The 21,726-nt window shown below is 40.5% G+C and overlaps 1 protein-coding gene across 5 annotated transcripts in view; it reads right to left on the reverse strand.

The window, feature by feature from the left end:
* Nucleotides 1-7,445: 7,445 nt before the first annotated feature.
* EHHADH (enoyl-CoA hydratase and 3-hydroxyacyl CoA dehydrogenase) overlaps nucleotides 7,446-21,726 on the reverse strand; it is a 71,586-nt gene continuing 57,305 nt past the window's right edge. For 4 of the 5 annotated variants that reach the window (XM_015131415.3, XM_077990331.1, XM_077990333.1 and 1 more), the window contains 2 exons: nucleotides 21,133-21,474; nucleotides 7,446-10,284 (listed from right to left, as the gene is read on the reverse strand). In XM_015131415.3, coding sequence (XP_014986901.3) covers nucleotides 9,023-10,284; nucleotides 21,133-21,474 — 1,604 coding nt within the window. In that variant the 3' untranslated portion in view covers nucleotides 7,446-9,022. 5 annotated transcript variants of the gene reach the window in all.

Below are 21,726 nucleotides of genomic sequence, written 5' to 3' on the forward strand. Positions count from 1 at the left end.
CAAGTAGACAGAGCGGCCAGGCTGGCTGACATCAGCTAGTCATGATCACTGCCCACCTTAGCATTGGCATGACTGACCCATGAACAGAGTAGGCATGGTTGTAGGGATGGAGGCCATGCAAGAACCCAACAGAAGGGGCTCCCACTCACCAAGGCTGATCTAGTTGTTGAATGTACAATTGACTAGCCAAAGACTAGTAAATGCTGCACCCCAGGGGCTGGTACTCAAGGGTCCCAATCAACCTCTTGGTGTTAAGTCGACTACATCAGAACTCTTCTACCCTGGGAGGATCGGTGATCCATCTTGACTGCAATTGACATATATTCCAGATACAGGTTTTTCTTTTCTGACTACAGGGTTTCAGCACCATTCTCCAAGGACTTAGAATCTGAATCAGTGGTGCAAGACCTCACATAATATTGCATCAGGGAAAAGGACATACTTTGGAACAAAAGAGGTGTAGAAGCGGATGGACGACTATGGGATCCTCTAGTTCAATCACATATTGTACTATGTAGAAGCCACTAGCCTTCCTATTAGAGCATTTATTGCATTTATTGTTGAGGTGCCAGTTTTGAAATGATGCCCGTGAAATGGGGTATCATTCTCCAGGATATAGTTCATACTCTAAATCAATAATCACATATGGCACTATGTTCCCAGTAGATAGAATACAGGGCTATAGGCACCAAATAGTGGAAGTAGAAGTGGCCCCTTTAGGGAATTTTATTTCCCGCATGAGCAACTAACACTCTGTGTCTAGAAGTCCTGGTTCCTAGCGGGGAAATATTTCCACCAGAGATACAGTAAGAATCCCTTAAGCTATGGCTGTCCCCCAGTCACTTCTGGCTCTTTGTAACCACCCTGGCATGGGTAATTGACCCTGCTCATCAGAAGGAGGTAAGAGTACAGATAAAACATAGGCCAGGCTATATAGAAAACTAGAGAAACATAATTAACAAGCTTGATCTAATAGTAGAATTCCATATTCATGAAATAGAGAATGAAAATTCTAGCACATATAGAATATTTATAAAAACTGATGGCATGTGAGATCAAAAGAAGTCTATTAAACAAATACTGAAGAGTTGATGGCTTGTAGGTTGACGATTGCTAAGCATTTTTTTTTTTTTTTTTTTTGAGATGGAGTCTCAGTCAGCGGCCCAGGCTAGAGGGCAGTGGCACGGTCTTGTCTCACGGCAACCTCCGCCTCCCTGGTTCAAGCAATTCTCTTGCCTCAGCCTCCCAAGTAGTTGGCATTGCAGGCGCACACCACCATGCCTAGCTAATTTTTTGTATTTTTAGTAGAGGCAGGGTTTTGCCATGTTTGCCAGGCTGGTCTCAAACTCCTGACCTCAGATGATCCACCCACCTCGGCCTCCCAAAGTGCTGGGATTACAAGCGCGAGCCACCGCGTCCAGCCTGCCAAGCATTTTTAATCATGCACCTTCACTGTTGTAGGTTAGGTTTCCTGGGAAGCAGAGTCTGAGATTGAGATTCATGTGCAAAATTTTCAGTCATAACCCAAACCTTGGCATTACACAATAACAAACCTGCATGTGTACCCTGTGATCTAAAATCAAAGTTGAAATTATAAATAAATAAACAAATAAACAAAAAAACCCCAAAATGTTTAGAGAGTGATCTCAGAATTAACACCTTTGAAAGAGAGGAGGGAGAAGCAGGAATGAGCAGAGGAAGAAGTTGAGGGGCGTTGCAGGACGAAGGAAGACCTCATTCCAATCAATGTGGCCCACCAGGAGCTCTAGACTATGTCAGCCCTGCAGAGCTGGGGCAAGACGACTCCTGCCCGGAGCAGGCAGTGGATGCAAATTACCTTTGGAAGAAGGTGTGACCTTGAGCAAGGCAGTCCCTAAAGAAGGCCGTCTTCTGGCAGCACTTCTGGAAGCTGAGAGAATTAATCTTTCATTCCTGAAAGAGGATGTGGGTAGCACATCACAGAAAATTTTAGTATGTATATCTAATATGCAGAATGCTTATTGACTTACAAATCATATACTTTCCCTATTATATTGATGTACATGTACATTATACAACACAAAAAAGAAATTTAGAAATGATGAGATATTGATTAAATAATATATTAAAACATCTTACTAATATGTGATGGTTTCATATTATTATTAGCTAATATCATCAGACAGTATACTTCAGGGCAAACTTCACTATTTATGGCAGGTACATAAATATTTCTTTTTTAAAAAAATTATTTATTATTATTATTTTTGAGATGGAGTTTTGCTCTTGTTGCCCAGGCTGGAGTGCACTGGTGTGATCTTGGCTCACTGTAACTTCTGCCTCCTGGGTTCAAGCGATTCTCCTGCCTCAGCCTCCTGAGTAGCTGGGATTACAGACGTGTGCCACCATCCCAGTTAATTTTTGTATTTTTAGTAGAGACGGGGTTTCACCATGTTGGTCAGGCTGGTCTTGAATTCCTGATCTCAGGCAATCCACCTGCTTCAGCTTCCCAAAGTGCTGGGATTACAGGCGTGTGCCACCGCACACGGCCATCAATCAAAATTTCTAATAATCTTCTTGATAATTTCCATTTTTTGGCCAACTTCTTGCCAGATTTGACTAACTCATTCTACCTTGTAATGCAGCTGACTAAAAGCTGACACCAGAACTACCAGCTCTGCCATTGTCTCGTTGCTCACCTTTGCTTGCTTTGTTTCATCTTCCCTTGTGCTTTCTTTGAAGGAATCCTTTTTTTATAATTTTATTTTTTAATTAACAAATAATAGCTATACATATTCATGGGGCTTATGGTGATGTTTTGATACATACACTGTATACTGTTCAGATCAGGTTAATTAGCATATCCATCATTTCAAACATTTATCATTTCTCTGAGTCTAGAATATTCAATATTCTCCTTCCAGCTATTTGAAACTATATAACATATTATTGTGAACTATATCATCCTACAGCGGTATAGAACACTAGAACTTATTCCTCCCATCCAGGTGTAATTTTGTATCCTTTAACAGCTCTCTCCCTATCCCTCCTTTCCCCTTACCCTTCCCAGCCTCTAGTATCCTCTGTTCTACTTTTTTTCACTTCTATGAGATCTGCTTTTTTTAGCTTCCCCATATGAGTGAGAACATGTGGTATTTAGCTTTCTGTTCCTGGCTTATTTCACTCAGCACAACGTCTTCCAGTGCTATCCATGTTACCACGAAATAACAGGATTTATTATTTTTTACGGCTGAACAATATTCCATTGTGTATGTGTACCCCATTTTCTTTATCCATTCACAAGGAAATTTTTTTAAGAGGGCTTCCCTTCAAGGAATTTTTTGTGAGGGTTAGTTTAGTTAAACTCAATAATTTAGTCTGAATATCCACTTACCCCATTACATAGAATCTGCAATATTTCTGAATACGCTGAAAACAAATGAAAGTGGGAGGATACCACTGTCAGCCTCTGCATTTTGGATGTTGCCTGCTTTGCTCAGGACACCTCATAGCTGTCTGAGATGCAACCTGTTGAGGGCAACAGTGTACATCAGCACACAAAATATTAATCAAGGTTAAGTTCTTATTTTGTAGGCAAAAATAAGTAGCAATGGTAGTTCTAGTATTTTCTGCCTATATCTCTATGGATCATTTTTCATACTCATTTGGGTAGAGGCACCCCATTTTGGAGATCTCTGATCTAGTGAGCAGAAAGTTTATGCACCCCAGATTTAGTACTTTTAGTCAGTGCTGAGAGATGCTGCTTTTCCAATTTTTCTTCTTTTTCCCTTATGCTATTGTTGATCACTTCTCCTTCTGTTAATACATATTTTCTTCATGAATGTTTTTTTATTTCTAATTAAGTAACAGTCAAGCTGAGGTTCAAGTAGGCCTGTGAGACTACTTCCTACTAAATGTTTATTTACAGCCCTGTTCTCAGGTTCTTAGTGGGCATCTCCGTCTGCCCACAACAATTATATGTGGAACATACGAAAATTTCTGAGTAATTCAATATCAAGTTGAAAAACACATGAGACTGGCAAAAACATTTTTAAAAAAAACAAATTTTGTTTAATGAGACAAGATTCTTAAAACTACCTGTGTGGCTGAGCCTGGTGGCTCATGCCTGTAATCCCAGCGCTTTGGGAGGCTGAGGTGGGCAGATCATCCGAGGTCAGGAGTTCAAGACCAGCCTGGCCAACATGGTGAAACCCTGTCTCTATTAAAAATAGAAAAATAAGCTGGGTGTGGTAGCGCGTGCCTGTAATCCCAGCTGCTTGGGAGGATGAGGCAGGAGAATTGCTTGAACCCAGGAGGCAAAGGTTGCAGTGAACCGAGATCGCGCCATTATACTCCAGCCTGGGCAACAAGAGTGAAATTCTGTCCCAAAATAAATAAAGAATAAAACTACCTGTGTATCAGAATTGCCTATAGCACTGAGAAAAAAACAAACAACAACAACAAAAAACAAAGAACCCTAACTGTACCAATTCTTGGATCCCACTTGCATTCATTCAGATTTTAGGGTCAGTCATGAGTAAAGACTTAAAAATAACACCAAGTTCTCCATGATACGAGTTGATTGCTGCTGGAGGTAGTGTGGCTAATGCTGCTCCACGAGCTCCTCAGGGACCCATGTTCTTTACTGCTCTTCATTCCAGGGCCTGGCCTCTGTCTTCGTGGTCTAGTCTAGTGGCTGCAACTCCAGCCATCACATCTGTGTTCCAGGCAGGAAGATGGAGGAAGAGACAAAAATGATGGGCAAAGGCTGCTCATCATCTGACGGTGAAGGCCAGTTACCAGAAGCGGCCATGTGACACTCCCTCTGACATCCCATTACCTAGAACTTAGTCACATATCCACAATTTCATGTAAGAGAAGCTGACAAATACGTTGTGTATTCTGGGCCACTATATGCTTAGCTAACAATTGGGACATTTATTCCTACATAAGAAGAGAAACGTTGGGGGACAGCCAACGGTCAGTTTACAAATCAACAACACTCTAGACCTCGGCCCGCTTTGGAAATCCATGTGCATTTAGGATCTAGTTGGAGAAGGTTTTGCCCTAAGTTCATCCTAGGGATATCACACTATGGCTAGAATTAGCAACTGTTTGTGTGTCTTTACAGAGTGTGGAATAGCCCTAAGTACAGTGAAAATATGCGTGCACGAGTGACTGCATTAGCTCTGCTCATGTCAGCTTATGAGATGCTTTCAGGCACTCATTCTGCCAGGCTACTTTAAGTTTGGGTGAAAGAGAACAAATAAATATTTCAATTGAAATGCCCTGGGAGACCGGGTGCAGTGGCTCAGCACTTTGGGAGGCTGGGACAGGAGGATCGCTTGAGCCCAGGAATTTGAGATTAGCCTGGGCAACATAGTCTCTACAAAAAACAAAAAATAAATTAAATGCCCTGGTATTCTTTGGACAAGAATTTAAAGTTCTGTTCATCTCTCTCATATTCCTCTTTCTCAGGGTGCTAGGGGAAAAAAAAGAACAAACAAAACGCAAACATTTTGTCCCATTTTGTTCCAAATTTGGTCCCATTGGTGATCCAGTCTAAATAGAAATTTTCTGAACCACTTTTGTCAACTATTATTTAGAAAGATACAGCAATAACCAGAAGAGTTTTTGGCTTGAAACCGCTACACAGAGTGTCCTGGAAACAAAACTAGGCATTATACGATTCCTGGGGATGTCATTCATATCATTTCTATGTGGATGACAGTCCCTTGGTACACAGTATGAATGGTGTCCGCTGGAGTTGTGCAATGCTGCTGTCCTGCCTGGAAGCAGTGTAACTTGTCTGTTAATCTCAAAATACGTATAAGCTGTTAAGATAAGCAGATGGTACTGACAGTCCCAGGAATAGTCCAGAACTATTCTGTTCTTGCAAAAAGCTGCTTTTAAACATAGTCCAGAGAACTTGATTTAATCTTATCAATGGCTACCAAAAGGGTTCAGATAATCTAGTGAGGCTGCAATATTTCTGATTTCTAGGTGTCTGTTTTAAAGACAAATCTAAGGCCCTAGAAATTCTGGGTTCCTACAGTGCAGTAGAGTGTGATTTGCATAAACAATTCTGTAACATCATTAATCAGGGGAATTTAGAATTCCTCACTTTATCTCTCTCATGCACACCTGTTCCTGCTGGAGATAAATAAACAGAGAGCAACTGCAGCTGCATGGCGGCTTCACTGATTTAAGGAGTATCATTAAGAGCGTCTTTCAAGCTGGGAGTCTTACAGCTTCAAGGGTGTTTCCAATATATAATTCCCGTCACAGTCAATTATCATTAGAACATATTTTTAAAAATGAAATCCAGAGGTTTTTCTTAAACAAATGTTTTAAAATTATTAACAAAATCAGCCTTTTAAGCAAGTATATTTTCAAGGACAGGAGAGGATATCCTGAAAATTTTCATCATATTAACTACTATTGTATGCAGGACCCAGCAAATTTGAATTAGTTTGGCTTCATTTGATGTAAAATAAGAAGGAATGAACTCATATTTTCCTCTTCCTGTTTTCTTTTCTTTTCTTTTTTTTTTTTCCTTGAGATGGAGTCTTTTTCTGTCACCCAGGCTGGAATGTAGTGGCGAGATCTCGGCTCACTGCAACCTCCGCCTCCTGGGTTTAAGGGATTCTCCTGCCTCAGCCTCCCGAGTAGCTGGAACTACAGGCACGTGCCCCCACTCCCGGCTAATTTTTGTATCTTTAGTAGAGACGGGGTTTCACCATGTTGGCTAGGCTGGTCTCAAACTCCTGACCCCAAGTGATCTGCCCACCTTGGCCTCCCAAAGTGCTGGGATTACAGGCATGAGCCACCGTGCTGGGCTGCTCTTCCCATTTTCTATTGGTCCTTAACCTTTATTGGGTCATGATACTTTTTTTTTTGAGATGGAGTCTCACTCTGTTGCCCAGGCTGGGGTACAGCTGCGCAATCTCAGCTCACTGCAACCTCTGCCTCCTGAGTTCAAGCAATTATCCTGCCTCAGCCTCCCAAGTAGCTGGGACTACAGGCACGTGCCACCACACCCGGCTAATTTTGTGTATTTTTAGTAGAGATGGGGTTTCACCGTATTAGCCAGGATGGTCTCGATCTCCTGACCTCATGATCTGCCCGCCTCGGACTCCCAAAATGTTGGGATTACAGATGTGAGCCACTGTGTCCGGCCGGGTCATGATACTTTTTAGAATATGATATGGTACCTCTTCCAAGAAATGTACTCAGATACATGTACACAAACTTTATCATAACATTTCAGGGGTTATTGACTGATAAAATCTATTCATAGACGCTCTGATTTCAAAACCTCAATCTAGAGGCTAGTGTAGGGTGAAAATAAGTTGCAAGAACTCAAAATTAATTCCAGGATTGAAGAAAAAGTTAGTGGGTTTTTTTTTTAACATTAATTTGAAAACAAGTCACTTTGGAGACAAAATTACTACTTTCAGGAATCATTTTCATTGATGTCTTTAATTTCACAAACCAAATTATATAAAATTAAGTAGTATATATTTCAAACGTAATAATTGTGCTCTGTACAATTCAAGGCACACTTGGATTTTTTGTTGGTTTTTTGTTTGCTCTTTAACAACGGAAAACTTATACTCTATTCATTCAAGATTTTTCCATCAGAACTTTCATTTTGTTTGGGTTCACAGGTGAAAATATTGTGAAAGTTCATTTCCACCACAATGAAGGATAACATCTTCAGCCCCATTTATTTACTAACAACTTTATTGAGATACAATTCACATACCATATAATTCACCCATTTAAAATATATAACTCAATAGTTTTTAATATATTGTTATGTGACCATTACCACAATAAGTTTAGACCATTTTCATGAACCATAGAGAAATCCTGTACCTATTAGATGAATCCTGTACTCCCCATCCATCATCCCTAATTCTAGCTTTAGGCAACCACTAATGTACAGGAAGTATTTTTTATAGAGACAGGGTTTTGCTATGTTGCCCAGGCTGGTCTCAAATTTCTGACCTCAAGCAATCCTCCTGCCTCAGCCTCCCAAAGTGCTGGGATTACAGGTGTGAGCCACTGTGCCTGGTCCTTTATTTCTTTTTATGACTGAATAATAGTCCATTGTATGGATATACCAGATTTATCTATTCATTAGTTAATAGACATTTGGGTTGTATCCAACTTTTGGCCATTATGAATAATTCTGCTATAAATATTTGTGTACTAGTTTTTGTATTGACCAGCCCCTTAATTTTTGACTACACAACGCAAAAAGTAAAAAGAGAAGAACTCTTATAACAAAATTATACAAAATATGTTTTGCAACAATTTTAGATTTTTCAAGATTCAACCATTTCCATATGTAACATCACAGAGGCCTGTCATGACAGGGAAACTGGCGTCATTACTCTATCATAGAATTGGGAAATTCTAGAAGGTTAGATGTTCTCTAAGACCCTTCTTACACTAAGTTAACGACTTACTCCTTTCTATTATTTCTTCATAAACAGAAGAGGAAAGACCAGAAGAGGAAAGGCTTGCCATACTAATCTGAGTTCCCTGTGCTGGTTTGAAGTACTCAGTTCCCTTACCAATTTCCAACCATGTTTTTCCTACGACTTCAATGTTTGTTGAGTGTATGTATGATTCATAAGATTTCTGATCAATACTATGTGTGTGACATTGAAAGGAGTCAAAATCAATGTATGACTTAGCTGCATTTATCATTTATTAATTGATGACACATGTATCCAATAATCAAAACATTTGAGAATCTCAACTTATGTCTGAGCCTCTTTCATCAGCGATTATGATATTACATTCACACAAGTTCATGCATTGAATTTATCTGATAAGGACAGATTCAGAGACATAGGAAGCACATTCCTAAAGATTTGACCATTAGAGTCGTCACACAGAAGACTCTACTGATTATTTCTTTTGCTTTGTATTTCAGAACAATCTTACTTTGGATTTTTGATTTAATTTCACTGAAATTCAGTGAGCATTACCTGATGCTAGCATGTGAGGCATAATCTGGAAGGCTGAATCACAAGTTACTGCTAGGGGAGCCTGCCAAGCTTTGCCATTCTTTCAGGGGAGGGTTTCCCTGAGAAGCCAGTTTTTTTAGATAGTCACTGGGCTCCAGTTGGGGAATATCAGGGTTCTGCCTGTAATATTTCTGCAACTTCTCTAGAACTGTGGGCAACCCAACTGTGGAAGCATAGAACATGGGTCCGCCCTTGTGCCTTGGCCATCCATATCCATGTAAATAGACAACATCAATGTGCTCTGGGCTAGTAGCTATCCCTTCTCCCAAGATATGGAATGCTTCATTGATAAGTGAATATAAGCAGCGCTCAAGGATCTCATCCTGGCTAATGGTACGTGGTTCAATGTGATAGGTTTCTCTATACTGTGATAGGAATTTGGAAAGCCAGGGATCGGGTTTGTGAATCCTACCCAATGGCTTGTCATATTGATACCAACCCTTACCTGTCTTCTGGCCAAATCGTCCTAATTCACAGAGCATATCAGGAATTGGGCAGTATCTCCTATTGCCCCTTTTTCGGGCAGGAGTTCCTGGAGGCAATGTAGGTCCAGTAAGACCTTGCCCCTTTCTAGATTTCCAGCCCACATCCAACCCAGCAAGATCGGACACTCTAAAAGGTCCCATTTTAAAACCAAACTCTTCCAGCACCTGATCTACCTCCTCTGGTTTGCTGCCTTCTTCTAACAAGAAATATGTCTGATTGTAATAAGGATTCAACATTCGATTCCCCACAAATCCAAAACAGTTGCCTACAACGACTCCAATCTTTTTAATCTTTTTTGATAAGTTCATAACAGTGGCAATGGTAGTGGGGGAAGAGTATCGGCTGGGAATAACCTCTAACAACTTCATGACATGAGCTGGCGAAAAGAAGTGGGTGCCAATGACCAAGTGAGGACGATCAGTGGAAGAAGCAATCTCATCAACATCCAGGGCTGAAGTATTAGTGCACAAAAATGCTTCTGGTTTGCACACGGCTGAGAGTTCAGCAAAGACCTGCTTCTTCAGGCTCATTTCCTCAAATACTGCTTCAATGACTAAATCCACACCACCAAGCTCCTTCACAGATGAAGTTAACTTGGGTTTTGGTCCTGACCAAGGGTGGCCACTCTGTTGCATTTTGGAGGCTTCTTTTTCCAAGACAGAGGTTATTATCTTGTTTGCAGTTGCTAGCTGGTTTTTGTCTGAATCTACAGCAATCACAGGAATTCTGGCCCTTGCAAAAGAAATGACAATGCCTCGGCCCATTGTTCCCAAGCCTGCAGATAAAAATCAAAGGAGAAAAAGAATGATTCAGTGGTATTGGGAACTGAGAAATTATTCACTGGATGGAAGGATTATGTGACAATGTGGCATTTAAAGAGATTGATTCAAGAAACACAAATGGATTGAGTACTAATTAAGACTCTGCACTCTGTTAAGTGTTTCAGAGGATATAAAAATTAGTTGGATTCATACACACAAATAGAAGCTATACAAACTAATAAATGGGTCCAACAGGGTTGTAGGTACACAATTGATATACAAAAATCAAGTATATTTCTATATATTAGCAATAAACAACCTGAATATAAAATTAAAAGAAACAATTCTACTTACAATAGCACCAAAAAGAATAATACACAGGAAGAAATTTAACAAAGAATAGGAGGATCTGTACACTAAAAACTATAAAACATTGTTAATAGAAATTAAATAAGACCAAATAAATGGAAAAACACTAAATGTTTATGTATCAGACAACTTAATATTGTTAAGGTGGCAATACTACCCAAATTGATGTGAAGAACCAACACAATTCCTATAAAAAAACCCAGCTGGTTTTTTGCAGGATCAATAAGCTGATCCTAAAATTCACACAGAAATGCAAGAAATCCAGAAGAGCCAAAACAATACTGTAAAAGAACAAAGCTGGAGGATTCACTCTTCCCAACTTCAAATTGTATGACAAAACTATTCAAGGTTGGGTGAGGTGTAATGCCTGTAATCCCAGCACTTCGGGAGGCCAAGGTGAGAGGATCACTTGCAACCAGGAGTTTGAGACCAGCCCAGGCAACATAGTGAGACTCCAACTCCATAAAAAATTAAAAATTAGACAGGAGGCCAGGTGCAGTGGCTCATCCCTGTAATCCCAGCACTTTGGGAGGCTGAGGCGGGCGGATTACCTGAGGTCAGGATTTCAAAACCAGCATGACTAACATGGAGAAACCCCGTCTCTACTAAAAATACAAAATCAGCTGGACATGGTGGTGCATGCCTGTAATCCCCACTACTCAGGAGGCTGAGGCAGGACAATCACTTGAACCCAGGAGGCAGAGGTTGCAGTGAGCCGAGATCGCACCATTGCACTCCAGCCTGGGCAACAAGAGCAAAACTCCATCTCAACAACAACAACAACAAAAATTAGCCAGGCATGATGGTGCGTGCCTACAGTTACAGCTATTTGGGAAGCTGAAGCAGGAGGATATCTTGAGCCCAGGAGTTTGAGGATTGCAGTGAGCTATGATCACACTACTGCACTCCAGCCTGTGTGACAGAGTGAGACCCTGTCTCAAAAAAAAAAAAAAAAAAAAAAGCCTACAGTATATAAGACAGTGTGATCATAGCAAAAGGATAGACATATAGATCAGCAGAATACAACTTACAGCCAAAAGTAAACCCATACAATTATGGCCAATTAATTTTTAATAAGAGGGCCAAGAACATTCAATGGAGAAAGTATAGTCTTTTCAACAAGTGATGCTGGGACAACTGGATATCCACATGCAAAAGAATGAAGTTGGACCCTTACCTCACACCATATACAAAACTAACTCAAAATGGATCACAGGCCTAAATGTAAGAGCTAAAACTATAAAATTCTTAGAGGCAGATCTTAGGAGTAAGTCTGATGGATGGATACATCTTTGTGATCTTGAATTAGGCAATGGTTTCTAAGATATGACACCCAAAGCACAAGCAACACATAGGCAATAATCACATGAAAAAATGTTCAACATCAATAGTCATTAAGAGAATGCAAATCAAAACCACAGTGAGATAATGCTTCAAACCCACTAGGATTGCAATAATGAAAAAGACAGACAATAACAAATTTTGGTGAGGATCTGGGGAAATTAGAACACTGATACATTGCTGGCAAATTTTTAAAATGGTACAGTTGCTGTGAAAAAGAGTTTAGCAGTTACTCAAAATGTTAAACATGGAGTTACTATATGATCCAGCAGTTCCACTGATATCTAAATCTCCAAGAGAACTGAAAATATATGTCCACATAAAGCTTGTACATGAATGTTCATTAGCAGCATTATTCAAAATAGCCAAATGCAGCCATAAAAAAGAATAAAATCACACATTTGCAACAACACAGATGCAGCTGGAGACCATTATCCTAAGCAAATTAACAGAGAAACAGAAAACCAAATACTGCATGCTCTCACTTATAAGTGTGAGCTAAACACTGGGTACACATGACCCCAAAGATGGGAACAATAAACACTGGGAATTTCAAAAGGGGGAGTGAGGGAAGACAGAAGGGTTGAAAACCTACCTATTGGGTACTATGTCCACTACTTGAGTGAACATTAGAAGCCCAAACCTTGGCATCATGCAATATATACACCCATGTAAGAAACCTGTACGTGTACCCCCTGAATCTAAAATAAAAGTAAAAAAAAAAAAATTTCAGAAACCCTGAGCTGGATCCAGAAAATTGTGTCTATTACATGTACACAGAATATATACACATCTTTCTTATCTCCTCCCCAAAAGAAATAGATCAATGGCTATCAGTACTTATTAATTAAACTGGGGGTCATTATAAGTTCAACAGAATCAACTGTCTTCCACAGAAATGGAATCTTTCAAAATCTGAGATACAATGAGACATTTTAAAATGAAATCTATTAATTTAGTATAGTTCTCCTGCTTTGTGATTTTCCTGTATCAATGTCACTTGGCATTTTTTAAAGCTTTAAAATATTTTCCTGTAATTTTTGCATTTATACAATAAAAATAAATTTCATCTTCTCACATTAAAAAATTAGCCAAAAAATAAAAGCAATTTGAATGTCCATCAACTGGTGAATGGATACACAAAATGGAGAATATTATTCAGCCATAAAAAGGAATAAAATACGAGGCAGGCAGATCACCTGAGGTCAGGATTTCAAGACCAGCCTGACCAACATGGTGAACCCCATCTCTACTAAAAATACAAAAATTAGCTGGACGTGGTGGTGCACACCTGTAATCCCAGCTTCTTGGAAGGCTGAGGTAGGAGAATCGCTTGAACCTGGGAGGCGGAGGTTGCAGTGAGCTGAGATCACACCATTGCACTCCAGCCTGGGCAACAAGAGCAAAATTCTGTCTCAAAAAAAAACAAAAAACAAAAAACAAAAGAATAAAATAATGATACATGCTATAACATGAATGAATCTTGAAAGCATTATGCTAAGAAGCCGGGGCCGAGCGTGGTGGCTCATGCCTGCAATCCCAGCACTTTAGGAGGCCAAGGCACAAGGATCATTTGAGCTCAGGAGTTCAAGACCAGCCTGGCCAACATGGCAAAACCCTGTTACCAGAAATGCAACAAATTAGCCAGGTGTGGTGGCATATGCCTATTGTCCCAGCTCCTCAGGAGGCTGAGGTGGGAGGATTGCTTGGGCTCAGGAGGCAGTGGTTGCAGTGAGTTGAGATTGTGCCACTGCACTCCAGCCTGGGTGACAGAGTGAGACCCCATCTCGGAAAAAAAAAAAAAAAAAAAAGCCAGACACAAAAGGCTATATATTGTACATATTGTATGGTTCCATTTATATGAAATGTCCAGAATAGGCAAATCCATAGAGACAGAAAGTAGATTCATGGTTGCCAAGGGCTGGAGGCAAGGGTGATGGAGAGTGACTATTGATGGGTAGAGGATTTCTTTGGGGAGTGATGAGAATGTTCTAAAATTGATGTGACAATGGTTGCATAAACTCTATTAATATCTAACAACCATTGAATTGTATTCTTTTCTGGTGATACTCTTACTATGCATTTTCTTATTTTTAAAAATTGTGGCAAAATACACATACGACTTACCATCATAACCATTTTTAAGTGCACAGTTCAGTGGCATTAAATACATCACAATGTGTACAACCATCATCAGAACTCTTCCAATTGCAAAGCTGAAACTCTGTACCTATTAAATGATAACTCCCTATTTTCCCTCTCCCCAGCCCTGGCCAACCATTCTATTTTCTGTATCTGTAAATCTGACTACTCCAGGTGCCTCATATAAGTGGAATTATGCAGTATTTGATCTTTTATGCTTGACTTATTTCACTTAGCAGTATGTCCTCATGGTTCACCCATGCTGTAACATGTGTCACAATTTTCTTCCTTTTTAAGGCTGGATAATATTCCATTGTATGCATATACCAAATTTTATTTACCCATTCATCCTTCAATGGACACTTGGGTTGCTTGTACTGTTGGGCTATTGTGAATGATGCTGTTATGAACATGAGTGTATAAATATCTATTTGAGTCCCTGCTTTCAATTCTTTTTTTGTTTGTTTGTTTCAGATGGAGCCTCTCTCTGTCACCCAGGCTGGAGTGCAGTGGTGTGATCTCAGATCACGGCAACCTCCACCTCCTGGATTCAAGCGATTCTCCTGCCTCAGCCTCCCAAGTGGCAGGGATTACAGGTATGCACCACCACGTCCAGCTAATTTTTGTATTCTTAGTAGAGATGGGGTTTCACCATGTTGGTCAGGCTGGTCCCGAATTCCTGACCTCAAGTGATCCACCTGCCTTGGCCTCCCAAATTGCTGGGATTAGAGGCGTGAGCCACTGTGCCCAGGCTCTGCTTTCATTTCTTTGGGGTAAACATCCAGAAGTGGAATTGCTAGATCATATGGCCCTTTTTACCTTTTAGAAGAACTGTCATGCTGTTGTCCATAACAGCTGTACCATTTTATTATTTATTTATTTATTTATTTTTTGAGATGGAGTCCTGCTCTGTCATCCAGACTGGAGTGCAGTGGTGTGATCTCAGCTCACTGCAACCTCCGCCTCCTGAGTTCAAGCGATTCTCATGCCTCAGCCTCCGAAGTAGCTGGGATTACAGGCACCTGCCACCATGCCTGGCTAATTGTTTTTTGTATTTTTACTGGAGACAGGGTTTCATCATATTGGCCAGGCTCGTCTCGAATTCCTGACCTCAGGTGATCCACCCACGTCGGTCCCACAAAGTGCTGGGATTACAGGTGTGAGCCACTGTGCCCAGTCGCAGCTGTACCATTTTACATTAAATCACTTTAAAAGGGTGATTTTTGGCCTGGCGCAGTGGTTCATGCCTGTAATCCCAGCACTTTGAGAAGCTGAGGCAGGTGGATCACTTGAGGCCACGAGTTTGAGACCAGACTGGCCAACATGGCGAAACCCCATCTCTACTAAAAATACAAAAATTAGCCGGGCATAATGGCACATGCCTATAGTCCCAGCTACTCAGGAGACTGAGGTACAAAGAATCACTTGAAACTGGAAGGTGGAGATTGCAGTGAGCTGAGATTGTGCCACTGCACTCCAGCCTGGGCAACACAGCAAGAACCTGTCTTCAAAAAAAAATTAAAATAAATAAATACCTACATAAATAAAAGGGTGAATTTTATATATGAGTTACATTTCAATTAAACTGTTATTTAAAAAAAAAACATGAGGAGCATCAACCTTCAGGGAGCTTCTGATCTAGCAGTGGAAAGAGGAGTTCACAAATATCTATTCCATATGGTAAAGTAAATGATGTGAAAAGTTCAAATTTCTTTGATTCAAAGGGAAAAAATTATATTCAGTTGGATGAATCAAGAAAAGCTTCAAGACAAAGACATTTGAAATGGATCTTAAAGGCAGATTAGACTGTAATAGGTAAAATTCAGGACGTTGAACCATCCAGGTCGAGGAAGGGAGAAACATAGGGAGAAATATTTTAAGCAAAGGCAAGAAAAAAATGGAAAATGAAGAAAAATTATTTGATGAAAAATATGTTATTATTTGTTTCCAACACTAATTCATTTTCCTCCTGGCACACAGAAGACTGTACTTTCTAGATTCCTGGCATCCTGTTAGGGCCTGTAACTGTGATCAATGAAATATTATGGTGGTGATTGGGGGCAATGTGGGTTCTCAGATTGGCTCCTAAAATCTCCCACAAGATCCTCCATAGATACGCAGATGTAGAGAATGCAGAGAACGACTCCAAGGCCTTGAAGAAGGCCTAAAGTAGGTGATGGGGTAAACTGTGGCCTATAGGTCAAACCCTGCCCACTGCTGATTTTTACACTGCCTGCAGACAAAAACATGTTTTTACATTTTTAAATAAAAAACTTAAAAAGCACCGTTTTGTGACACATGAAAAATTTTTTCACATTCAAAATTCAGTGTCCATAAATAAAATTTTATTGGAATACGAGGCTAATTTGTTTCCATATTGTCTATGGCTGGGTTTTTGTTTTGTTTTGTATTTTGTTTTTAGAGATAGGGTCTTGCTCTGTTGCCCAGGATGGAGTACAGTGGTGGCATCATGGCTTACTGCAGCCTCTATGTCCTGGGTTCAAGTGATCTTCCTGCCTCGACCTCCCTAGTGGCTGCAACTGAGGCCTGTGCCACCACGCCCGGCTCTATGGCTGTTTTAGTGCACAATGGTAGACTTGGGTAGTTGCAACAGAGACTGTATGGCCCACAAAGCTTAAAATATTTACCATCTGGAACTTTACAGAAAAATCTTGCTGACCCTTATCATGGAGAATGGCAGAGCCACTAGTGGGAAAAAACCCTGGTCCTAGAATGACCTTACGGAATAAGCATTAAATAAATACTTATTGTGTTAAGCTACTGAGATCGCTGGGTTACCTGTTACAGCAGCAGATGATCTGTTGCCTAACCAGTCCACTGTGGATAAAAAAGCTTTGTGAAAGCCACTTATATATTACTCCTCTATACTTTGTATTTACTAGCATGGAGGATTGGTTTTGAAGATAGGATGTATCAGTCATCAGAAATCACTGATTTAGTCTATCCAGAACATATTTATTTAATTTTCCAAGTGTATTAAATTACTCAATACTATATAATAAATATATTAAATTATTAAGGACACAGTTTTCCAAATTTATTAACCCCCTGCACTTCTCTCAAGAACAAGCAGGCTGAATAACTCTCACTTGTATAGCAACTTGTATCCTAAACTTTAGCTTTGATAAACCTTTTCTACATTAAAAGATAGAATGTGGGGTTCTATCTGCTAGTTTTGAACCTAGCTAGTTTTGAACTCTGCTAGTTTTGAACCTAGCTCCTAGCTATTAGTTTCAAGCTTCATATAGTTCTCTAATTTTGCCTCACAGATGCATATAGACAGGGACAAGGAGTCCTGCTCCCCTGCCAAATTACTGCATTTGACTGCCATGGAATTGAATTTGATCAGGAACCTCTTCTACTCAGAGAAGTAAATACCAAATAAGGATGTTTTAAATGCTAGTTTTGCAGTTTCTTATCAACTACATTCCCCTATCCTGATGGGCCTGGGAGCCCACGTGTGGTGTGAAAATGTGAACTTGCAGGGTTACCAATTGGAACTGCATCTCCTGGGGGGCTGAGAAGCCTGGGCCTGGGCTCATGGAAACAACAAACAACTGGGATCATCAGGGTGAGGATTTTGTGGGGAGCACAATGGAAGGGCAATGAATCACAGAGTTTGGAGACTTTGGCCTGAGAGTGGCTGAAATGATAACTCCTAAAATTAAAGCTGAATAAGAAGAAAATAAAGATAAGGGGAGTTGATCAAGTAATGGATGTAGTTGAAATAACCCATTAAGAAAGATATAAGGAAAGATATGAGGTATTGGTGAAGTGTGAGGTTTCAGATTTTAGAAGTGGAGAAATATTCAGGGTAATGACAAGACCTGTAGAGAAGCAATGAGTGTGGAATGTGGAAGTGAGGTGAGGCGAATGTCCCTGAGTCTAAGGAGGCAAAAAACTCAGATGCTACAAGCAGGGAATGATTGTCCATAGAGACAATGAGGACAACCAGGATGGCAGCAGGGTTTGGGCCAAAGTGGGTAGCTGTGAGCCAGGAACTAAAGTTTTCAGCAAATGGAGGGGGAGCCATGACAGTAATGAAAAGGGATAGAATGACAAGACCACAGGGCAGGACCACAAAGGACAGTGTCCCATAAAGTGCAATGGTCTGAGAAGTGACCCAGAGGCCCATGGAGTGTGGGAGAAGTGGCAGCATTCCCTGGAGAGGGCAGCAGATGCAGGTCCTCAGGGTAAGCTGGGTTTCAGTCAGGAAGCAGAGGCAGGTTATGGAGTCTTTCAGAGGACACGAGGGAGCAGTAGAAGGCTGCATCACGAAGATGAAATGCAGGGTAGTGTGGCAGTACACACGAAGAGGGCAGAAACGTCCAGATCCTCTTACTTTATTTCTATCTATGTGTCTTTTATATATTTAGTACGCCCTTTCCAATATTTTTCAAAACAATGTGGATATCGTTTTAAAAAAATACTTCAAACTTTTAAACATTATATGCCAGAAACAAACCTGAAGCCTTTTAAAGAAAGGCTCACAACAAAATTGGGAAATTCTCTCAAACAATGGTTGACAAACACAATACTGATGCACTTACCAGCTTGCTATTATTTGCATTAATTATTCTTGGCTTGAAGGAATTGAAGGGAGAAGAAAGAGGTAAGTGCACAACAACTAGAAATAAATATTGGCATTGCTGAAATATTTAATAGTACAAAAAGAGGAACAATCATAGTTCTTTGTCACTCTACTTATCCATCTTCTTAAAAAATCACAAGTGAGGCCGGACACAAAGGCTCATGCCTGTAATTCCAGCACTTTGGAAGGCCAAGGTGGGCGGATCACCTGAGGCCGGGGGTTCAAGACCAGCCTGAGATTGCGCCACTGCACTCCAGCCTGGGTGACAGAACGAAACTCCATTTAAAAAAAAAAAAAAAAAATCACAAGTGAACCAAGGATAGACCTCAACGGAGTCAGAGCTGAAAAGAACACAATGTATTTATATTAAAGACAGATTCTTTGATACCAAAGCTGAGTTGAGACAACAAACAGACTGAGAAAATGTGGAGTGAGATCTTTGCCTCCAAGTTGGGTTGGTGCTAGAGCAGGAGTCCCCAATCTCTGGCTGTGGACCGGTACCGGTCCGTGATCTGTCAGCAGAGCAGGAGGTGAGCAGCAGGCCAGGGAGCATTTCAGCCTTGACCTCCGCTTCCTGTCAGATCAGTGGTGGTATTAGATTCTCACAGGAGTGTGACCCCTATTGTAAACTGCGCATGGGAGGGATCTGGGTTGCGCACACGAGGGATCTAGGTTGCATGTGCGAGGGATCCAGGCTGTGGCTCCTTCTGAGAATTTAATGCCTGATGATCTGAGGTGGAACAGTTTCATCCCAAAACCATCACCCCTGAGTCTGTGGAAAAATTGTATTCCGTGAAACTGGTCCCTGGTGCCAAAAAGGTTGGAGACCACTGTGCTAAAGAGCTGGGCAAGGGTTAAGAAAGTTGATGCTTTTACACTAAAAGGCAAATATCATATGTTCTCACTCATATGTGGGAGCTTAAAATGTGGATCTCATAATGATACAGAGTAGATTGCTGGTTGCCAAAAGCCAGGAAGGGGTGGGGGGAAAAGGGAGATGAAGGGGGGAAAAAAGGATATAAATGTATTTATTACCACTGAACTGTATACTTACTTACAAATCGTAAAGATGGTTAAAAAAAAAAAAAAGAAAAAAGAAAGAAAAATCAGAATAAGGGCTATAGACTAAATAATAGTTTTTTATATTAATTGCCATGTTTTTTAAGATAAATTATACTGTGGTCATGTAAGAGAATATTTAGTTTTAGGAAATACACATAAGTCTGTAACTTATTCTTAGAGTTCAGAAAAGAGAGAGGGAAATAAAACAAATATGGTAAAATGTTAACATTTGGAGGATCTGGATTAAAAGTATGTGATAATTTTTTGTACTATTATAACTTTCTTGCATGTCTTTAATTATGATTAAAAAAACTTAAATGTAAGAAAAAAAGGAAAGGAAGAAAGTTGATGCCTTTAGTAAACTATGGACCCTCTCCCCAGAAGATTGTACCTGAGCTGGTGCAAAGAATGTTTCACTTGCCATCTCAAGGGATTTAAAAATCTACCAAAGACCATTCTTGAGCCGAGACTAAGAGCAAGTGAAGCTTAGGAAGGTGGCCCAGAGAAGCCAATTAGGCAGCTAGCTTCTGAGGAAAGAAGATATTTTGTTTGGGAAAATTCCAGAGGGAAAAAAGTAGGGAAGCCATGGTTTCAGGGTTTAGATGGATTTGAGGATAGTGGTTTTGAACAGGAGAAGTGAATGGCTCAGGGGCCGGAAAGACAGAGACTTCATGACAAATACCTAGCTATGAGAGCGACAGGCCACACCTTGAAATGTGGTACAAATCATCATCAGGAAATCCAGGAATGAGACATTCATACAGGGAAGAGGTAGCACAGAATAAAAAATGCCAGGCCAGGAATGGTGGCTCACACCTGTAATCTCAGAACTTTGGGACACTGAGGCAGGTGGATCACTTAAGGCCAGGAGTTCGAGACCAGCCTGACCAACATGGCAAAGCCCTGTCTCTAGCAAAAATACAAAAATTAGCTGGGCATGGTGGCAGTAGTCACAGCTACTCAGGAGGCTGAGGAAAGAGAATCACTTGAACCCGGGAGGTGGAGGTTGCAGTGAGCCGAGATCACGCCACTGCACTCCTGCCTGGGTGACAGAGCAAGACTCTGTCTCAAAGAAAAAAAGAATAAAACATTCCTAGTCTGAGTCAGACCTAGGATCCGACTTTCACCCTACTTGTGTTTAGCTCACTGTTGAGAAGGCTGGCGTCTCTAGGCCTCTTAGGTTAAAGAAGAGAGCTCATGTGGCGGTGTGAGAATTAGCTTAGCTAACACAAGTAATGTGTCTTCTGTGAAACCTAGCATCTGGTGGCCCTAAGCAAATGGTAGCACATTACATGAGCGGATTTGGAGGAGTCCATTCATTACCCCATGCTCTTACCAACAACACCAACTGAGGAGACAGGCTGTGCTGATGCTGTTTTCCACGATGCTCCGGAGGGAGTTGACCACTTATTTGCTTTCCTTTCAGCAAAGAAAGCATATTGCAGGGCTCTAGCCTGCCCTGATTGAAAAAGATATAGAAACAGCTCCTCCTCCTTCTTGATGCCCACTTCATAGGGATACTGCACAGCAGCCTGGACTGCACGGACACAAGCCTCCTGAGCAAGACACCCAGGGTGCTGCTTCTGCATCTTCAAGAGGACCTCACTAAAAATGGTGTCCATGTTGGGCAAGCTCTGAATTGGCTTGTTGCAGAGTCTATGGGATTCTAGCGGTTGATCTGAAAGGAATAAGAATGATCAGAGCTTTGGAAATGGTACTTGTACAAAGGAAATATGAAAATATAATAATAACATTAAACTATTCAAATTCAAAGCACAAACTAAAGGCTATTCATTAAGATATTTCATGTACACTAAACCTATGTACACTAACATCTCTGATATTTTTACAACATAGTCTTATAAGATAGAATTTAGTAGATTCAAAGCAATTTTAGATTACCTAGTTTAGGCATAAAAGTTGTATTTTC

Source organism: Macaca mulatta, chromosome 2, assembly GCF_049350105.2.
Source record: "Macaca mulatta isolate MMU2019108-1 chromosome 2, T2T-MMU8v2.0, whole genome shotgun sequence".
Lineage (NCBI taxonomy): Eukaryota > Metazoa > Chordata > Mammalia > Primates > Cercopithecidae > Macaca > Macaca mulatta.